Consider the following 18565-nt stretch of genomic DNA (forward strand, 5'->3'; position numbering starts at 1 on the left):
AGTAGCTAGCAGTTAGTCGTTAGTTGTGGTGTGCACGGTTATACATTTGTCTGTACTAAGCAGCTCCGAAACGGAATTGAACCAAGCCGACCGACATGCGTAATCAGCTCACCCTCTTTTCATCTTGGGTGACCCTCTTAGTAGCGTGAGGGTGCCAGGGTACTAACAGACTAACAGTACTAACAGGGTCTCTAAGGGACGAGGGAAAAGGGAACAAGCAGGATCGGCCCTGAAATTGGCTGGTCTGAGGCACGCCGTCGAGCTGATGGGGCGAGTGCAGGCCAATTAAACCTGAAGCAACGGGGCTATTGGCGAGTAGCGGAGATTAGCGGTGCTATGCGACCCCCACTTCATTGGCCGTTTCAATCAATCTCGAATCACTGGGAGATTGGCTGCCTCCTGTTGGTCCCTGAGGGTCCTTTTGGGGGGGTAAAGGACCAAAGACCGACTCCTGCCTTGATTTTTTATAGCCATCAGCATGTCTCACTCCGGCTTCTTTCTTCTTCTCGTGCTTCCCTGTTCAGCCTCTCTGCCCCCGCGCGCTTTCCTTCCTTATTAGCTGCCTTGTTTTGGGATTCTATTCCCACGTCACTCTTTTTTATATACTACTATACCAATCGTTGCTTTTTCGGATCTTCCTGTGGAAGACTCCATCCTCTCTTTTTCTTCCTCTATATACTATATAGCCTTCTCAAGAGTCGATACCTATCACTCCTGAACTCGTCGCAAAATGTTCCCCGTGAGTACTATACCGACAGTAACAGTTTGCGACCATGGAAGACTTCGATTGCTGACTGACGGTCTGGTATAGACATACACTCAACTGTTCGCCGCGGCTTGCGCTTTTGCGACCACCGCCAATGCTGTCACTCCCATCGAAGTCAAGGGCAAGGACTTTGTCAACAGCAAGACTGGCGATCGCTTCCAGATCCTGGGTGTCGAGTAAGCATTCCCTCATTGCCAAAAATATTACTTTTTGTGAGGAGAGTCCATATACTGACTGAATGCTCCCTTTGCGCAACAGCTACCAGCCCGGTGGTTCTTCTGGCTTCAGTGCCACTGAGGACCCCCTGAGTGATGCAGATGCCTGCTTGCGCGATGCTGCTCTTATGCAGAACCTGGGTGTAAGGAATTTCTCTTTACTGGTTCTCTCTTGCTGTCCCCGCTAACCGAGGAACCGTTCAGGTCAACACTATCCGTGTGTACAACCTGTCTCCCAATGTCGACCACAGCAAGTGTGCCTCCATCTTCAACGGTGCCGGTATCTACATGATTCTCGACGTGAACTCCCCTCTGTCCGGTGGCTCGCTTGACCGCACCAACCCTTCGAGCACCTACAACTCGGTCTACTACGAGCAGGTCTTCGGTGTCATCGAGGCCTTCAAGAACTTCCCCAACACCCTGGGGTTCTTTGCCGGTAACGAGGTTATCAACGAGCAGAGTGTCTATGAGGCTCCTGCTTACGTTCGTGTATGTTCATTGTCTCTATGTAATGTGGTTGAGCTTTCTTGCTGATTCTTTTTTCAGGCCGTCGTCCGTGATATGAAGGACTACATCTCCACCAACGTCAACCGCTCCATCCCTGTGGGTTACTCCGCTGCTGATGTGCGCCCCATCCTCATGGACACCCTTGACTACTTCGAGTGCAACCTGGAGAACTCGACCAGCTCTCGCTCCGACTTCTTTGGCCTTAACTCGTACTCTTGGTGTGGCGAGTCTTCCTACAAGGATTCCGGCTACGACGTCCTGACTGAGGACTTCTCGAACGCCTCCCTGCCCGTTTTCTTCTCCGAGTACGGTTGCAACGCCGTCCAGCCCCGCGTCTTCACCGAGGTGCAGGCCCTCTACGGCAGCGAGATGGACCAGGTCTTCTCCGGTGGTCTGGTCTACGAGTGGACCCAGGAAGCCAACGACTACGGTCTTGTGGCCATCAACAGCAGCGACACTGCCACCTTGTTGGTCGACTATGAGAACCTTCAGAAGCAGTACAACAAGTTGGACATGAGCAGCATTGAGTCCTCCAACTCTTCCCAGACCTCCAAGGAGGCTGTGACCTGCAGCTCTTCTCTGATCACTAACAACACCTTCCTGAACTCTTGGGACCTGCCTACCGTTCCCTCCAAGGTCGCTGACTGGATCAAGAACGGCTACACCAACGCCACCGTCGGCAGCCTCGTTGCCGTGTCTGCCACCACCATCCCCCAGACCATCTACGACTACAACGGCAACAAGGTCTCCAGCGTCAAGTACAAGGTCCTGTCCAGCGATGAGTCCAACACCCCCGGCAACTCCACTTCCCTCACCAGCAGCTCGAACAGCAGCTCCAGCACCTCGAGCTCTAGCTCCAGCTCCAGCTCCTCCAGCTCCGACTCTTCTACCTCGGGAAGCAGCGCCCTGTCTGCCCCCTTCATGGGTGTGTTGACCGGTGCCACTCTGTTCGCCGTCTTCATGCTGTAGATCTGCTTGCCTTAGACCTTTTGTTCTTCCACTTCACATTCTGCATCACCTATTTTTCTGATTAGATTCTTTCCCCATACTGTTCCCGGTGAACCTGTTCTTGCCAATTATGACCATGACCTTTTGCCCCCAAGATGGAGGGGTTGTTCCACGTGTATAGAGTGAGGTCCCCTGAATAGAGCCAAGTGGCAGTGGGCAGTTTGACTCGGGATATGATTTCGACGACGTTTAATACATCTACGTGCTGTATATATACCTTTTTGCATTGTTTCTGTAGTACGGCTTTGCCGTAATGGAACTATTACCTCAACTGTTCTTGTGATTTTTCAAGTCGTATCTTATAGTCGGTTTCGCGTAAGGTGATTTGGTCGTATCAACCACTGAGTCATTGGCTCCTCTCCTCTTAACTTTATATTAGGCTCCATCCTCGTCCCTGATGAAGACTAAAGTAAACTTCAAATAACTCCTCGCTAAAAAAGGGATAGTACTTCCCACTCATCAATGCGATGATATAACTAGCAGTAAAAGCTTAATTATACCACGGTGTTACATAACCAGAACTAAAAGGAAAGTCTACAGCATATCAAGCATGAAAGTAATTTCTCGACCTCTTCAACTAATTATGAACCGAATAACTAACGGATATACCATACACAGGTTATGTATTACGCAACACAGCATTAACAGTGTAAGCACATGGCAATAGATAACATACAACAACAACAACGATATCAACAAATAGGACAAATGTATGGATAGATATGTCTATCGTATCATTCACCAACAGAAAGCTTAGGCTAAGCGCGACCCTTCCCTTTGTCCTTCCCAGCAGGAGATGGCTGCGCCCACGGTGACAGTGCCGGGAATTCCTCTGTTGGGTGGTGCTGGCCCGATTGACTCTCTGCTTCTGCAAGACTTAGCTGGATTGCGAATTCGAGATCATCGATCTCTTGTTGGCGACTGCTTTCCGGGACGGCTGGGCCTGACAGAGATGGGGAGGGTGGGTCGAAGGGACCAGTGTCTGTGTCCAGGTCGGTGCCGGGCTTGTTGTCCTCGAGGAGACTAAGGCGGATGGCTTCGGCGATATCGGGATCGAGGTCGCCATCCGCGAAATCTTCGTAAGGCGACGATGCAGAGGATAGCTCATCGGGTGCGACGGAGCTGTCGTTTGGCCCAATGGTGTCGCTGGGCGAGGTGCTCACTGCTGAGCTCTCGATTGCCTCACCGCGTTTGTGAGCTTCGCTGGAGTAGGCTTCTTGACTGAGGAGTTGAGCGTAGGCAAGAAGCTGCTCTTCGTCGACATCTGGGCCGAGAAGGTCAACGCCGAAGCGGTGGCTGAGGTGAGCACGTTCCTTCTCGTCAGCAATCTTTTGGCGTTCCATTTCAACCTTCTCATCTTCGATGTAGTCCATGAGTGCACCGCGGCCGCTGGTGTTGAAGCGCTGACCTTCTGGGGTGGAGTTGATACCCCTAAGACCGCGACGGAGCCGACGCTTGCTGGACTTGTATTGATCGGCGCCGGAGGAGCTGTAGGACCAGTAGCGCAAGTGGGTTCCTAGGGCGACCATGCCCCGTAGAACGGTTGGATCGGGATCAAGGCAGATAGCGCCTGTGGCATAGTAGTTGTTGCCAACACCGTGGATTGATGCCTCGGCTTGAACAAGTCGACGGCGCGCGCGGGTAGAAAACCGTGAATTGATGGTCCGAATTGGACGAGTCGAGGAGGCAAGGGGATCCCAGGCCTGCACCAGGCCATCGTTTCCACCATGGACTAAGTACAGCGAGGTCAAAGCGACGCATGAGACTTGAGGAGATTCCGTTTGAATGATTCGAATTGGTGAAACGTGATTGATGACTTCAGCATTCTTCGACGTGGGCGACCGGATGTCCCATACAAAGACCATTCCCGCGGCTGTACCCACAGCCAAGTAGCGTCCTCGCTGACCAGGCACTTCTGCATTGCCAGGCGATTGCTTCATGTGCGGAAGAGGCGAAGACGTGGCGGATGAGAGTGCGGAGCTGCCCGACATACCGATGAGAGGATCTTCATCGATTGTCAACAGAGCATAGGTCGAGAGATCCAGCGCACTCGTAGTGATCTGGACCGACTTCCTGTCACCAAAGTCGAAATCCGTGATGCGCCATTCGGTGTTTGAAATGGAGCAGACCGTCTCACTCAAGCCACTGGAAGCGCGAGAAGGGGCCGTAGTGCTTGAGCTGCTCACAGAAGAGAGGATGGGAGACTTGACAGGCCCACCAAAGATCGACGGTATAGGCACGTTCTCCACGTTGTGAGATCCATGCCTCGACAACGATGCGTCATGTCTAGTCATCTTTCTCGTGTATCTGCGGATCGAAGCTTTCTCATCATCTCCCACACCCCGGGAGATCACGAGGAGCGATTCGCCGGCTCCGTGGCCATCGTCTCCAGCGAAATCGACCTTCAATTCACGTCTCATGTCCCATCCCTCGCATACCTTCCGGAAATGCTTGGGCTTAAAGGACAGGAAGCGCTCAATCTCCTTTGTCTCTGCAGCTACCTGTTCCTCGTTGAGCTTCATGGCATCCGACGACGACCGAGGGCTATAGCTGCCATCGACCGAATCACGACTGAATGGATCCAGCCGTGCAATGCGTCTGCTTAGCTCAACAAGCTCCCAACGAACACTTCTGCCCGTCTTCCAAGCAAGCTGCTCATATTCCTCAGGAGACAGCTTTGTGGTAGGCACATCAGGCTGTCGCGGGAGGTCAGAGAGGTAGAAGACCTCACCCAAGGCGTTCAGGACGGTCGCCCAGATCCGCCGACGGGAATGACGTTTCGGGGAATAGCTATCATCAACCGAGATAGAAATGATAGGGACACCAGGACACAGCACCCATCTAGCAGTCACTTGGCCCCTCTCGTACCTTTTTTCATAGGTAGGGTGAGGACCAAGGGCGTAGGATGTGAGCACTCCGGTAGAGGAGCCTGACAGCATCGCGACCAGACCGCCGGTCATCTTAAGGATGTTGGAGGATTTAGCAATCCACACCGCAGTAACACCGGTCGCAATCAAGTTGAGCGCGGGAATTCCTAGACTAGGCTGCGAACTGGAATCCGCGATGCCCAAGAACCTCCCGCGTTGCTCTGTGGTCGAGATGAAGTATGTACGACCTTGAGGACATGCTTCACCGTAGATCATGCCATAGGGCTGACTAACATCCATGCGGTTAGGAGCTCCAACATGATCACCAGAGCCTAGTCCATACTCTGCATCTCCGGGAAATAGGTCTGCAAAGTGTCGGAAGAACTGGTGGTCAGACAGGCCCCATGTACCGACTTTCACCGTTGAGGGATCGCTAGCCGACGCAAAGCCTTGCTCCGAAGCGCCATGGATGAAGAGAGGTTCCTTCTTCTTGACTTCCGATCCGAAGGAGCCGTGCAAGTGGCTGACAGGGTACAGAAGCTGTGAGGTATAGGTGGCTACGGCGCTGCCATTCCGGACGCTAGCCGCTCGCACCGTACCGGTTTTCTTGGATGGTTCGAACTGCGCCGGCTTGCCTCTGGAGAGCGATCGGAGCAAGCGGGTTCTCATAATATATTCACTCCTCCAGGATGCCAGCGCAGTCAGCCTGGAGAAATACCGCTTATCAGACGTCACCGTTTCCGAAGACTTCGCTGCAGAAAGCCACGCGCCATCCTCGACAGTGTAGGGGCCCGGGAAGTAGCGAGAAAAAGCAATTCTCCATGCGTGAGGTGTCGTGACAAGACCATGGAAATGGCGAGACACAAGGGCCATCGAGGACAGAGAAGGGGGAGGCAGATGCGACAGGATGTGCGTCAAAACCTCTGTGGGAAGATCATTAACATGACGTTCAGAGCCCGAGATAACGGGATGACATACCATTTGGGAAGGCTTCCAGGGACAAGCCCGAGTAGCTGGACGGCTGCTTCTTCCTAGATTTTACTCCCTCCTCTTTCTGAATCAACGGAGCGACGGTATGCTCATACTGACCGACAAGGTCGTGGAACGGCGCAGGGTCAGCCTCCTTCAAGGGCGACTGCTGGCCGCCATCGCATGAGTCATGACCGACACTGGAGTCCCCAGACTTCTGATGGCGAAGCCCAGAGACTGGGTGTTCACCATGCGAATCATTTCCATGCTGAGTAGAATTGAAGGGCACGTCTAAAGAGGGGTCTACCGAAAGCGAACGGTCGAAAACTGCAGTAGGCTCGGATTGCATAAAAGAGTTTCGCGGGGTAACTGGGATGTTGGAGGCGACTGAACCAGGGACGAAATCTGGATCAGTCGGACAGAAAAGGACAGGCGACAGAGGAGAAAGACGGCGAAAACGTGTGGCGCGATACGATGCGATGGAAGGTAGGACGAGACGAGACGAGGAGGGACAAAAGGGGAGGACAGAGAGGGGAGGAGAGAGAGACAAGAGAGTCACAGGCGAAGGAGGACGAAGACAGTCCGGCGATCCGACGAGAATCAACGGAGGGGAATCTTGCTTAGTGTTGCCTCCCGGGCGAGGAATCAATCAGCGCCCGTCTTCCGCGCGCGTGCCAGTCACGTGCTCACGCGCCGTCCCGCGAATGGCTTCATTTCCCGGCATTCGTCGCCATCCATGCAGCAAGTAGTATACATCGCCATTTTATTGAGTGCCGCTCCCTCACTTTTAACTTACGTGCCTTTGTTTCTCGTAATGCTCATGGCTCAATTTTGATGGTCGTTGATTCATTTGCGTTTCCAGGCAGCATTCCTCTACGGTAGCCTGCAGGCTACATAGTAGTCGCCTGTAATATTACTCTTTTGGGATTCCTCAACTTTTCACAAAGTTGCTTTTTTCGATACCGTCTACTCTTCTCCTATCACTCCGAGTTCTTTGTATATTTGTTCTCTTCACGATGCCTAGATTAGATGGTAAGTAAGATTTCTCCTCTCTGCTGACTGCCCGTTGCTGATGCATCCAGACTCGGAAACGATCCGCATTCTCGTCTCAACAGACAACCATGTCGGATACAATGAGCGGGATCCCATTCGTGGCGATGACAGCTGGAAAAGCTTTCATGAGGTGATGTGTTTGGCCAAGGAGCAAGATGTAGACATGGTGCTCCTGGCAGGCGATCTCTTCCACGAGAACAAGCCATCGCGCAAGTCCATGTACCAAGTCATGCGCTCCATTCGCATGAACTGTCTAGGCGATAAGCCTTGCGAACTGGAGATGCTAAGTGATGCGAGCGAAAACTTTCAGGGTGCTTTCAACCACGTAAACTACGAGGATCTGGATATCAACGTGGCTATCCCCATCTTTTCGATCCATGGCAATCATGATGATCCGTCCGGAGAGGGACATCTAGCTGCATTGGACCTACTTCAGGTGTCTGGGTTGATCAACTACTATGGGCGGACCCCCGAGTCGGATAATATCCAAATCAAGCCGGTTTTGCTTCAGAAAGGACGCACGAAACTTGCTCTTTACGGTATGAGCAACGTCCGCGATGAACGTCTATTCCGCACATTCCGGGACGGCAAGGTCAAGTTCTACCAGCCCTCAATTCAGAAAGACGACTGGTTCAACTTGATGTCCGTCCATCAGAACCATTACGCACATACCGAGACAGGCTACCTACCAGAGAATTTCCTCCCCGAATTCCTAGATCTCGTCATTTGGGGTCACGAACACGAGTGTCTGATCAATCCGCGGCTGAACCCCGAGACCAAGTTTCACGTCATGCAGCCCGGCTCATCAGTCGCGACATCCCTGGTTCCCGGCGAATCGGTGGCCAAACATGTAGCCATTCTCAGCATCACAGGCCGTGAGTTCAAATGCGAGCCCATCCGTCTCAAGTCCGTCCGCCCATTCGCCATGCGCGAAATCATCCTCTCCGAAGAGAAAGGCGCGCAAAAGCTTGCCCGCAAGGACAACAATCGCACGGAAGTAACCCGCCTTCTCATGGAGATCGTCGAGGAATTGATCGAAGAAGCGAAAACGGAATGGCTAGAAATGCAAGACGAGACAGCAGAAGATGAAGAGCTAGAAGTCCCTCTACCACTAGTGCGACTGCGCGTCGAAACATCCACGCCAGAAGGAGGCAGCTATGACTGCGAAAACCCACAGCGGTTCTCCAACCGCTTCGTAGGCAAAGTCGCCAACGTGAACGACGTTGTCCAATTCTACCGCAAGAAGAAAAACACCAATAGCACGCGCAAACCGGGAGAAGCCGACCTCGACGAGACAGCAGTCTCACACCTCTCCACCCTCGACACCGTCAAAGTCGAACAATTAGTGCGCGACTTCCTCTCCGCACAATCTCTCACCATCCTTCCACAAAACTCCTTCGGCGACGCAGTCGCCCAATTCATCGACAAAGACGACAAACACGCCCTGGAAATGTTCGTCAACGAATCACTCGAAAGCCAAATGAAGCACCTACTAGCCCTAGATCGCGACAACGATCTAGAGGAAGAAGAAGAAGTAGCAGAGAGCTCCCTACAAAAAGCCATGGAGAGATATCGCACGCAAATGGAAGATATGTTCTCCCGCGGCATCAAGAAACGCACGCGTGGCAAGAAGCGCTTCAAACCCAAGCCCGACGGCTGGGACACCGAATTCGACGGTGTCTGGGAGGACCAGCCGGGTGCTCTTATTCACTCCGACAATGATGACGGCGACCCTAACGAAGATGTAGCCGGCGAAGATGGCGCCGAAGCACCCACCACATCACGAACAACATCATCTACCCGCGGCCGCGGCCGAGGCCGTGGCGGTAGAGCCACCACCACCGCTACCGCTACAACCCGGAAAACCACCACCACAAAAGCAGCACCTGTTACAGCCTCCAAGAAAACCACCACATCATCTGCATCTACTAAGACCCGCAAACGCCGCCCCATCTCCTCCGACGAAGAAGACGAACAAGAGGACGTCATAATGCTCGACGACGATGACGACGACGACAACGCAGCCCCCAACATCGACGAGGATGAGGACGATGAGGATGACGACGACGACGAAGACTCCCTCTTCGTCAAACAACCCGCCAAACCAGCCACCACTAGATCCCGCAGAACAACAACAGCGCCAGCAAAAGCAACAAAAACAACCAGCACAAGCCAACGCCGCAAAGCCCCATCTCCAGCACCATCATCCAACACAGTTGGAGGGACGGCACAAGCTACGCGAAGAACTCGGGGCAAGCAAGCAACTCAGACGACGCTGAATTTTGTAGGATCGCAGAGTAGTGTGCGTGGGACGGCGGGGTCTGGGCGATCGACGAGGGCGACGAGAGCGGCGAGTGAGGATATTGAGGATGATAGTGATGCGTTTGAGCCGATGGCTAGTAGTGCGAGGCGGAGATGATCATTCTATTCAGTTGGGGGGATGAGAAGGGATCGTGAGATGTTGCTACTGTTTGTTAGCAGTGTTGCATTTATGGCGTCAAATGATGATATATAAGCATGAGAGCTAGTTATGAGATACCACATATTACTGGCAAGTTACTATGTTTGAATCAACTCGAAAAGTCAGTAGTAAGCTTTGACTGGTAGTATTCTAGCTACTACTCTTAACACTCCACATCGATTCCACCCATCACATGTCAACAGGCGATAGTCCTCAGCAAGACCTACAGCTTCCCCCTCTCTAGAAATTTGACCGGCAAATCGACATGTCTGGCCCTAAGAAACTCTGCAACATTCTTCCCCAAAAAGTCCACCATGGTAGTGACCCCCACCCCTCTATCCAACAGATTCCTGAATAGAAAGTGTACGGCTCTCAAATTCTGCAACTCGAACCTCTCAACCCTCAGCTCCGAATTGGCAGTATACTTCTCTCCCAGGAGTTCCCTGATCCCCGACACGGACAACAACGACCGAAGCCAGCGGTACTCGTCTGCATGACGGACCCAGAACCCGCAGTTCGCGTCGGGGCCCTTGTCGCCAGACCGGGCGTGGACGATCCAGCCCAAAGGGCCACGGATGGTGGGGCCGAAGTCTAGAGTGGGGTTGTCGGTGAGGGATTGGGAGGGTTGGCGGGATGGGTAGGATTTTGTTATTGGAGGTGGTGGGATAGTAAGGGTTTGGTGGAGCCAGGGGAGGTGGACTTGATGGTTGATGTCGGATTGGGGCAGAAGGGTGACGTGGTATTCGTAGACGGGGCGGGGAAAGCCCTGACGGGTGTCGAGGTGGAAAGTGGCCCCCGGGTAGCCTTGCATGATGGTGTCGACGATGGAGCGGAGGAAATGCATTGGGGAGAGGTCTTCTGCGTGGCGGGCTTGGGCGACGATGCGGAGGCAGACGGTGGCGCTGTCTTGGTTGTCGGGGTTTTCGGGGGCAGAGCCGAGGGTTGAGAATTGGAGGCTGGTGAATTTGGGGGTATATGGCGAGAGGAGTCGGCGGATTTGGGACTCGAGCATGCGTGCCTTGGATGGGATGTCGAGGCCTACGAGGAAGTAGATCGCTTCCGCTTGGAAGCCGCCGCGGGCTGTGATGCCGACTTTGGTAGTTGGGGGTGGTGGTCCGGAGCGGACCCCGTGGAGGGCGACGCGGTTGGAGCTGATTTGCTCGAAGTGGATGTCGTTGAGGATGGCAGTTACGTCGGAGTTGAAGTACCATGGGCCTTGGATTTCGTATAGGAGCTGCGATGAGCAGGTGTCTATGGTAACGGCGCCTCCGCGCGCGTAGGATTGCATGGTAATGATCACTTTGCCCTCCGGGGAGATCTCCGCAATGGGATATCCGATATTGGACCAGCCGTCAGGACCGATATGCTCTAGGGCCTTGAAGCCGGTGAAGTTGCCGCCGCAGACATAGTTGCTGCATTCGATGAGATGACCGGCTACGAATGCGTTAGCTAGCTGATCGAGGTCAGTGCGGTTCCAGCCATGGAACCAGTACGCAGCTCCAATGACTGGGGACGCATCGGAGACTCGTCCGCAGAGTACGATATCAGCTCCTTGGGATAGAGCGGCGGCGATTCCGAGTCCTCCCAAGTAGCACTGGGCAAATATAGGCTCGAAAGGCCAATCGGAGAGGGATTCGCCGGTATAGATATTGGCGAAGGCTGACTTCCCCGACGACCATGCAGCTTTGACGGTTGACAGGACTTGATCTCCGGAGACCCAAGCTACCTAGAATTACGTGAGCATGGCTTCTTCAGAGATCATCTTGAGATCGACCTTGAGGTTCAGTCCTTTTGCTTCCACCATCTGCTTGACCACGTTGTAGAGGCCTTTTGTGTCCGTGTTTCCTGCATTCACCGCCACTTTGATGCCGTATTTTGCTAGGTCTGACAGGGCTGGGTCCAGGGCTTGAAGAAAGCCAACTTCATAGCCTGGTGCCTCGATCGTCGAGGATCCGTGTGTGCCTTGCTCTTTACGCTGCTGCTGTTCTACTGTACGGGCCGCTGATGCCACCATATTCGCCTCGCTCATGTAGTCAGCAATGATCACATCGACTGGATCTTGAGGGTAATTGCGAGCGAACTCGGCGATGGCATGGCGACGGTCAGCGTTGGACCCAGAGGCTCCTATTAATTTTCGTCAATGAACTATAAACAGTATTGGGGCGTCTCAAGTAGGCCGACGTACCAGCTATACGGACCGATCGTTGGGCCATGATAATATATAGGTGTATTGACCGTTACAGTAGAGATAGTGTGAAAAGCGAGCGAGAAACAGCGAAAGTATCTCGTCCGGTCATGAAAAAGTGTTTATATAGATGGCACTTCCAGAGTTTATTGCCCAGGTAGCCAGTTCCATGAAACAGAGGGAAGGTAGGACATAGTGCGAGCTCCTCTCCAGCGAGATGCCGAGGACATTCGGTTGTCTGGGACGATGATGCGGGGATCTGCTTTCACCTGCCGCATTGCGGTCGGATCGACCGGCACAAGAAGATGATGAACAACCTAAGTGAAATTGAGTTACGCAGGCATAGAGATCAACAAGTCGCATTAATGCGCCACTATGCGGGAGCGACCAGTTGAAAGAAGCTCAACCAAGCAGCAGAGGGGAAAGTCTAGGTCACATGAGTATTAGATGAGCGGTCACGCCACCAGGCCAGCTCCAAATGGTTACAAGCAACAGACCCTTCGGTTCTGTCACAGTTCATACTACATTTACACGTATCCCGCCCATTGCAGGATAGCCATAGAAATAAACAACAACAGAATGGAGGTTTTGACCATCTCGATCTCGTCTCTGTGACGGCGAGTCCAGTTGCCCAACTGCTTCAACCAGACAAGCTGATGGTTATCCTTTAGCGCAGTGTGTAGTCCAGGTAGCCCATCCAGACTTCGTACGTTCCACTCCTTCTGATAGGTGCGAAGCTCATTGGACTCAACTCTTTTGCCTGTCCAATGGCCTAGGGTATCGCGATCTTGGAGATACGGCTTGGTGTTGTTGGTTTCGGGGTCGACTTGCAGGGACAATCGCGGGACACCATAACCACAAGAACGTTGGACCTGTAGCCCATAACATGCATCACATCAGTTGTTAGCATTGAATTGTTCTCGCGGCAATAAGCCAGAGGGCGCTTCCAAGAGGGGTCGGGGAGAGAACCTTAAAGACATTCAGACGGATGATAGCCCGCGCTCCCACCACTTTCTTGCCTCCCATCCGCTCGAGGTAGCCGGGGAAATCAGGCTCATCGTACTCGATCACAGAGCCAGTGCAGAAGAAGCGCACGATGCCTGGCGAGGCATCAAATGAGCAGAACATGATGGTAAGTCGACCGTTCTCACGCACATGGCTGATGGTCTCACTCCCCGAGCCGGTGGCATCAACGTAAGCTGCCTCGTTAGGACCCAGGATGGCGAAAGACGAGTCAGGAAATCCTTTGGGCGACACATTTACATGTCGTCCTTGCAGAGGTGCAGAGGCCACGAAAAAGACGCTTTGGCGCAACGCCCAGTCTCGAAGCTCTGGGGTAATTGACGGCCAGAAAGTTGGCATTTTACGTTAGCAGCGAAATGGATATACGGCAGTCAGAAGCGAATCAAGAGAGCAGCAGGATGCAGCACAGTAGCAAGAGGGGATGTGTGAAGCTAGGGGCTTCTTATAGGCGCGTAGTCGGCAGTGACAAAGACCAGTAACAGGGCTGAGTCAGGCTGCTGTCCTACTTCAAGTCTTTGTCCTTATTCGCAGAACTGTTACAGAATTAAGTTAATAACCTGCACACCTTGAAGGCAGTGACTGACACCATTCGGTCGGGGGCTGCATGCACTCAGGCCACCCATTGACTTCATGCCGGGGAGTGATGGCCAGACTCCAGAGTATTTCAACCCCGCCGATCGGCACTGATAACGCGGTGTTGTTGTACTTTGTAGCATTGCATTGCAGCACAACAACACATACCATCCATGAGTCACTTGATTGTAATTGCTCCTGGATTTCGCTCTGTATTCAAGCATTCTTTCCGGTATCTCTTCCGGTGAACCGAATGGGTTCACAACAAATTGAACCGGCTGTCCAATAGTGCGCTTTCAGAGACCTCGCAAAGACGTCTTCTATTCTATAATCGAAGAAAATTCTTCGCCATAAACAGTGGCCATGAGCACCTGTATAGAACATCAAAACGTCTGTCCTACCAGAAGAGCCCTGTAGAATGAATGGATGTCTCCCAATAAATTTCAAGAGCAAGTAAGCAGCAAGTCCACGGAGGAGTACTATCCCGAGGTTGTTTTTATGGCAGTTGTCGGTACCAGGACCATCAAGCTTCATTCGGAGGAAAGATCAGGCAGAAACACACTGGCAGGATTCGCTGGAATCTGGTGAGATGAGAAGAGTCTTAACCTCCCGCCGGTATAAATCAACCCGAAGTTGGCAGATTCGCTTCTTCGGGAAAGATCGCAATCGGTATCAGAAGAGCAGAAGCCGAGGCTGGATCCGGCAGGTACAAGCCAAAGCAAACCCCACGAGGGGCGCGTAAGCGGGCACTACGGAGTAGAACCGGAGATAAGAGATGAACTGTGTAAGCTGCAGGACTAGACTAGACTGCATGCAACTAATCCCTTGAGAGAAGACAAGATCCTATCGAACAGTTTCGTAGTTGCTATCTACTTGATTGGACCGGGATTTGGTGGTTTTATAATGATAAAAGCACACTAGACTAGATCACGCATTGCCATGGCAGCGGGATACCATAGATCTTACCGTTTCAGATAGAGACCTGGTCAGAGTGAAAAACGGAGAGTTCTGAATTAATTGACACTTCGTAGTAATAGTGGATGGGGTTGGTTGGAGATAAGTGGGGGAGCAGTTTCTGGGCTGAACACTCAACCCAAGTAGTCTATCTATAGGCAGCGGAAATATGCGTTGGGGTACCTTGGGAGGGGTTGTAACTTGTAACAACTCGCCCGAGACGGGCAAGGAGGTCTTAGATCGCTGCCCAGTAGTAAATGGTCCAGCGTATCAGCCGACCACCCCCAGGTTTGAATCCTTACCAGCTCGGGCTAAACTCCCGCCCGTCGCAGCAGCAGCAGGCGAAGGTGTCATCGTGGCTAAACCTCAACGGTAACCCGCTAGTGACTTGGCGCTAGTGGGTCACTTTCTTGAGACTAATCAGACTAATGCCTCGGGATCTCTCAGCTTCGTTGCATTCCCCCTCTTTTTCTGTTTGTTCATCTTACTTTGAGAGTTTGGGGAGTAAGATTATGAGATTTTACTGGTTCGTGTCCAATGGACTAGACAGGGATGTTCAAAGAAAAGCGTGAACTACTTACTATCCAAGTACGAGAATCCCCATCATAAAAGGGAACAACATGACTGGCTGACTAAAATGTTGCAGCTTGCAGGTCAACAAAACTAGCTCAAGAGACTAGATCCCACTTGGTCCCCGCCACTCACACCGAGGTGGAGGGTTTTCGGAAATACGAAAAGAGCTTGCTCCAATGCTCCATAGCTGTGAGTAATACTTCCCTAGTGAGTTACAAAAAGGAGATGATTGATAACTCACTAACCGGTTGCCTAGCTACTAGCTTCTATTCTCCCGTCCGCCAAAGGTCCTTCATTCTTCTTCGGTATGATGTAAGAGGAAACTAGACGTAACCATGTCAAACCAAGACTAGCGATAACCATCCCCTCCACAACCAACGCCACAGGGTCTCTTGATTCTTGAAGAGTGAATATTTAACTAACAAGTAAATGGCTGACACCAGGGGGGACCTGGATGGTGGTGGTGGCCAGAAAAACCATGGATAACGAAACCCCGCACGATCGCTGGCGATTGTTGGATAAAGAGTGGAGAAACGGGCTGGCATGTGGGAATCCCGACTTTTCAGGTTCCCTTCATTGCCCTGATCTTATTATGCTTTACCGCGATATAATAATATAATCGCTACTATAGGGGTCTCGGGAGTACGTAGGTTAACTCGCTGTGGGTTTCGGTCTCAAGGAGCTTGGTCTCTCCAATCGGAGCCTGCAGAAGAGGGGGTGGCTATTCGCGGAGAGATTCAGATGAGGTAAATGGCAATGGATGAGACCCGGAATTCCTCCCATGGATCCGACTAGACCAGTCCAGCTGGAACTAACTAGTCTGTCTAAACCCGGTGGACGAGGATGATCTCCGCTGGCGTTTCCCCCTCGCGCCTCGCCAGCTTCCCCTCCCTTCAACCATCAGCCATCAATCACTTCTCTCTCACTTTCTGTCTGCCCCCACCCACTCCTACCTACCCCACCACTAGTGACTAAACTTCCTGTCTCCTTTATTAATTGATAGTTCTCCCCTTCCCCACTCTCCTCTCTTCTTCTCTTCCCTCTCTCTTTCTTCTCTAACCACATCTCATCTCCTCATCTCTCATCATGTCTGACCTCTACGCTACCATCACGACCCCTAACGGCGTCAAGTATGAACAGCCTCTGGGCTTGTATGTCACCCCGCGTTCCATCCCCTCGATATTACTTTGGGTAGAGAGTTAACCACTGTTTACTTTACAGGTTCATTGACGGCGAGTTCGTCAAGGGTGCCGATGGCAAGACTTTCGAGACCATCAACCCCACCAACGAGAAGCCCATTGTCTCCGTCTATGAGGCCTCGGAGAAGGATGTGGACACCGCCGTTGCCGCTGCTCGCAAGGCCTTCGAGGGCGAATGGCGCCAAGTCACTCCTTCCACCCGTGGCCGCATGCTGACCAAGCTCGCCGACCTTTTCGAGCGTGATGCCGAGATCCTGGTGGCCATCGAAGCCCTGGACAATGGCAAGTCTATCACCATGGCCAAGGGTGATATCGCTGCCGCTGCCGGTTGCCTGCGCTACTATGGTGGCTGGGCCGACAAGATCCATGGTCAGACCATCGACACCAACTCTGAGACCCTGAACTACACTCGCCACGAACCCATCGGTGTCTGCGGACAGATCATCCCCTGGAACTTCCCCTTGCTGATGTGGTCCTGGAAGATCGGTCCTGCCATCGCTACCGGTAACACTGTTGTCCTCAAGACCGCTGAGCAGACTCCTCTGTCCGGTCTCTATGCTGCCAAGCTGGTCAAGGAGGCAGGCATCCCCGCCGGTGTGGTTAACGTCATCTCCGGTTTCGGTCGTGTTGCCGGTTCCGCCATCTCTCACCACATGGACATCGACAAGGTCGCTTTCACTGGCTCCACCCTTGTTGGTCGTACTATCCTCCAGGCCGCCGCCAAGAGTAACCTGAAGAAGGTGACCCTTGAGCTGGGTGGCAAGTCCCCCAACATTGTCTTCAACGATGCCGACATTGACAACGCTATCTCCTGGGCCAACTTCGGTATCTTCTACAACCACGGTCAGTGCTGCTGCGCTGGCTCCCGTATCCTGGTTCAGGAAGGCATCTACGACAAGTTCATTGCGCGTCTCAAGGAGCGTGCTCTCCAGAACAAGGTCGGTGACCCCTTCGCCCAGGACACCTTCCAGGGTCCCCAGGTTTCGCAGCTCCAGTTCGACCGCATCATGGAGTACATCCAGCACGGTAAGGATGCTGGTGCTACCGTTGCTGTCGGTGGTGAGCGTCACGGCACCGAGGGTTACTTCATCCAGCCTACCGTCTTCACCGACGTCACCTCCGACATGAAGATCAACCAGGAGGAGATCTTCGGCCCCGTCGTCACTGTTCAGAAGTTCAAGGATGTTGAGGATGCTATCAAGATCGGCAACAGCACTTCTTATGGTGAGTCCTTCCGGAATCAAATTGCTGCGATGCCAAGTGCTAATGTTATGTCCTAGGTCTTGCTGCCGGTATCCACACCAAGGATGTCACCACTGCCATCCGTGTTTCCAACGCTCTCCGTGCTGGGTAAGTCACCATTACTACTACATAAATTGAATTCACTCGCTAACAAGCACATAGAACTGTCTGGGTCAACAGCTACAACATGCTCTCCTACCAGGTTCCCTTCGGAGGTTTTAAGGAGTCCGGTATCGGCCGCGAGCTCGGCTCGTACGCACTTGAGAACTACACCCAGATCAAGGCCGTCCACTACCGTCTGGGCGATTCTCTCTTCTAAGTTAATAATTGACATCGTGAGAAAATTGGGAGAGCTCGCTTCGGCGACGAGCTCGTGGATCTTGGGTTAGCTTCTACGCAGATAGCCATGACTGGTTCATGTAAAACAACTAGGATACGAATTTACGATGATTACAAATTGTTAACTTGCAGTTACTGTAGACTTCAACCCATAGTTCTGTCCCAAACTTTACTCCACGTAATCATAGTACTTCTAGCTATAATCACTCAGTGGTTCTAGTCTGAAAATTCACTAATTTATCTACGCCGCTTAGACTCAAATCCCATCAGGCCATTGCATACCATACCCATGGTTGCACGCGAAATTACCCCCCGGGACAACCACCGGCGAAGTCGCGTCTCGGGACAATCACTACGCCGAGAAGAGAAGGCCCCTTCGGGTTGAAGATGGCCCGAAGCGAGGACATTCATCAACCAATACACAAAGAGGCTATGTCATCGATGTTGATTGACTAGTTAGTTAGTAGTTCGCCAGTTAATATTAGAGCTGATTTTGTTCTTTAGTACTTCATAAATTGGTTATTCGCTGGTAGTGGACTGGTACTCGAGAAACCATGCATGCACTTGATATTTTATTGGAGTTCGGTAGAACGCATCATTTACATCCTATTTCATTGTTACTCTGAGATGG

The 18565-nt window shown here is 52.4% G+C and overlaps 6 protein-coding genes across 6 annotated transcripts; 3 read left to right on the forward strand and 3 right to left on the reverse strand.

Annotated features, from left to right (window-relative positions):
• Window positions 1-450: 450 nt before the first annotated feature.
• On the forward strand, window positions 451-2763 carry gel2 (1,3-beta-glucanosyltransferase gel2). The gene is made up of 5 exons (XM_025705375.1): window positions 451-739; window positions 812-942; window positions 1025-1124; window positions 1186-1470; window positions 1528-2763. Exons 1-5 carry the CDS (start codon window positions 731-733, stop codon window positions 2455-2457), a joined length of 1455 nt encoding a protein of 484 aa, XP_025557076.1. The 5' UTR covers window positions 451-730; the 3' UTR covers window positions 2458-2763.
• Window positions 2764-2996: 233 nt separating this feature from the next.
• On the reverse strand, window positions 2997-6766 carry BO88DRAFT_409378 (F-box and WD domain protein). Its single transcript, XM_025707939.1, has 2 exons — window positions 6342-6766; window positions 2997-6286 (listed from the first exon to the last, which is right to left on the reverse strand). The coding sequence occupies exons 1-2, from the start codon at window positions 6679-6681 to the stop codon at window positions 3255-3257; spliced, it is 3372 nt and encodes a 1123-aa protein (XP_025557077.1). The 5' UTR covers window positions 6682-6766; the 3' UTR covers window positions 2997-3254.
• A 326-nt stretch (window positions 6767-7092) lies between these two features.
• Window positions 7093-9924, forward strand: BO88DRAFT_399587 (MRX complex nuclease subunit). Its single transcript, XM_025705376.1, has 2 exons — window positions 7093-7364; window positions 7415-9924. Exons 1-2 carry the CDS (start codon window positions 7349-7351, stop codon window positions 9802-9804), a joined length of 2406 nt encoding a protein of 801 aa, XP_025557078.1. The 5' UTR covers window positions 7093-7348; the 3' UTR covers window positions 9805-9924.
• Window positions 9925-10069: 145 nt separating this feature from the next.
• On the reverse strand, window positions 10070-12059 carry BO88DRAFT_420497 (acyclic terpene utilization AtuA family protein; the record flags this gene model as incomplete). Its single annotated transcript, XM_025708451.1, has 3 exons — window positions 10070-11572; window positions 11621-11970; window positions 12032-12059. 3 exons carry the CDS (start codon window positions 12057-12059, stop codon window positions 10070-10072), a joined length of 1881 nt encoding a protein of 626 aa, XP_025557079.1.
• A 363-nt stretch (window positions 12060-12422) lies between these two features.
• BO88DRAFT_223314 (pyridoxamine 5'-phosphate oxidase family protein) lies at window positions 12423-13618 on the reverse strand. The gene is made up of 2 exons (XM_025702021.1): window positions 13001-13618; window positions 12423-12903 (listed from the first exon to the last, which is right to left on the reverse strand). The coding sequence occupies exons 1-2, from the start codon at window positions 13391-13393 to the stop codon at window positions 12559-12561; spliced, it is 738 nt and encodes a 245-aa protein (XP_025557080.1). The 5' UTR covers window positions 13394-13618; the 3' UTR covers window positions 12423-12558.
• Window positions 13619-16224: 2606 nt separating this feature from the next.
• BO88DRAFT_409382 (aldehyde dehydrogenase) lies at window positions 16225-17896 on the forward strand. Its single transcript, XM_025707940.1, has one exon. It carries the CDS (start codon window positions 16563-16565, stop codon window positions 17631-17633), a length of 1071 nt encoding a protein of 356 aa, XP_025557081.1. The 5' UTR covers window positions 16225-16562; the 3' UTR covers window positions 17634-17896.
• Window positions 17897-18565: the final 669 nt, after the last annotated feature.

The sequence above is a fragment of the Aspergillus vadensis genome, assembly GCF_003184925.1.
Source record: "Aspergillus vadensis CBS 113365 unplaced genomic scaffold BO88scaffold_44, whole genome shotgun sequence".
Classification (NCBI taxonomy): domain Eukaryota; kingdom Fungi; phylum Ascomycota; class Eurotiomycetes; order Eurotiales; family Aspergillaceae; genus Aspergillus; species Aspergillus vadensis.

Bases quoted from the DNA above. Each gene is read 5' to 3' on its own strand.
- gel2 (XM_025705375.1), top strand. The intron at 943-1,024 runs GTAAGCATTCCC...TTTGCGCAACAG, and splicing joins TTCCAGATCCTGGGTGTCGA to CTACCAGCCCGGTGGTTCTT. The intron at 1,471-1,527 runs GTATGTTCATTG...TTCTTTTTTCAG, and splicing joins AGGCTCCTGCTTACGTTCGT to GCCGTCGTCCGTGATATGAA.
- BO88DRAFT_409378 (XM_025707939.1), bottom strand. From the start codon at position 6,681: ATGCAATCCGAGCCTACTGCAGTTTTCGACCGTTCGCTTTCGGTAGAC. The intron at 6,287-6,341 runs GTATGTCATCCC...ATCTTCCCACAG, and splicing joins CCTGGAAGCCTTCCCAAATG to AGGTTTTGACGCACATCCTG.
- BO88DRAFT_223314 (XM_025702021.1), bottom strand. From the start codon at position 13,393: ATGCCAACTTTCTGGCCGTCAATTACCCCAGAGCTTCGAGACTGGGCG. The intron at 12,904-13,000 runs GTTCTCTCCCCG...TATGGGCTACAG, and splicing joins TCCGTCTGAATGTCTTTAAG to GTCCAACGTTCTTGTGGTTA.
- BO88DRAFT_409382 (XM_025707940.1), top strand. From the start codon at position 16,563: ATGCTGACCAAGCTCGCCGACCTTTTCGAGCGTGATGCCGAGATCCTG.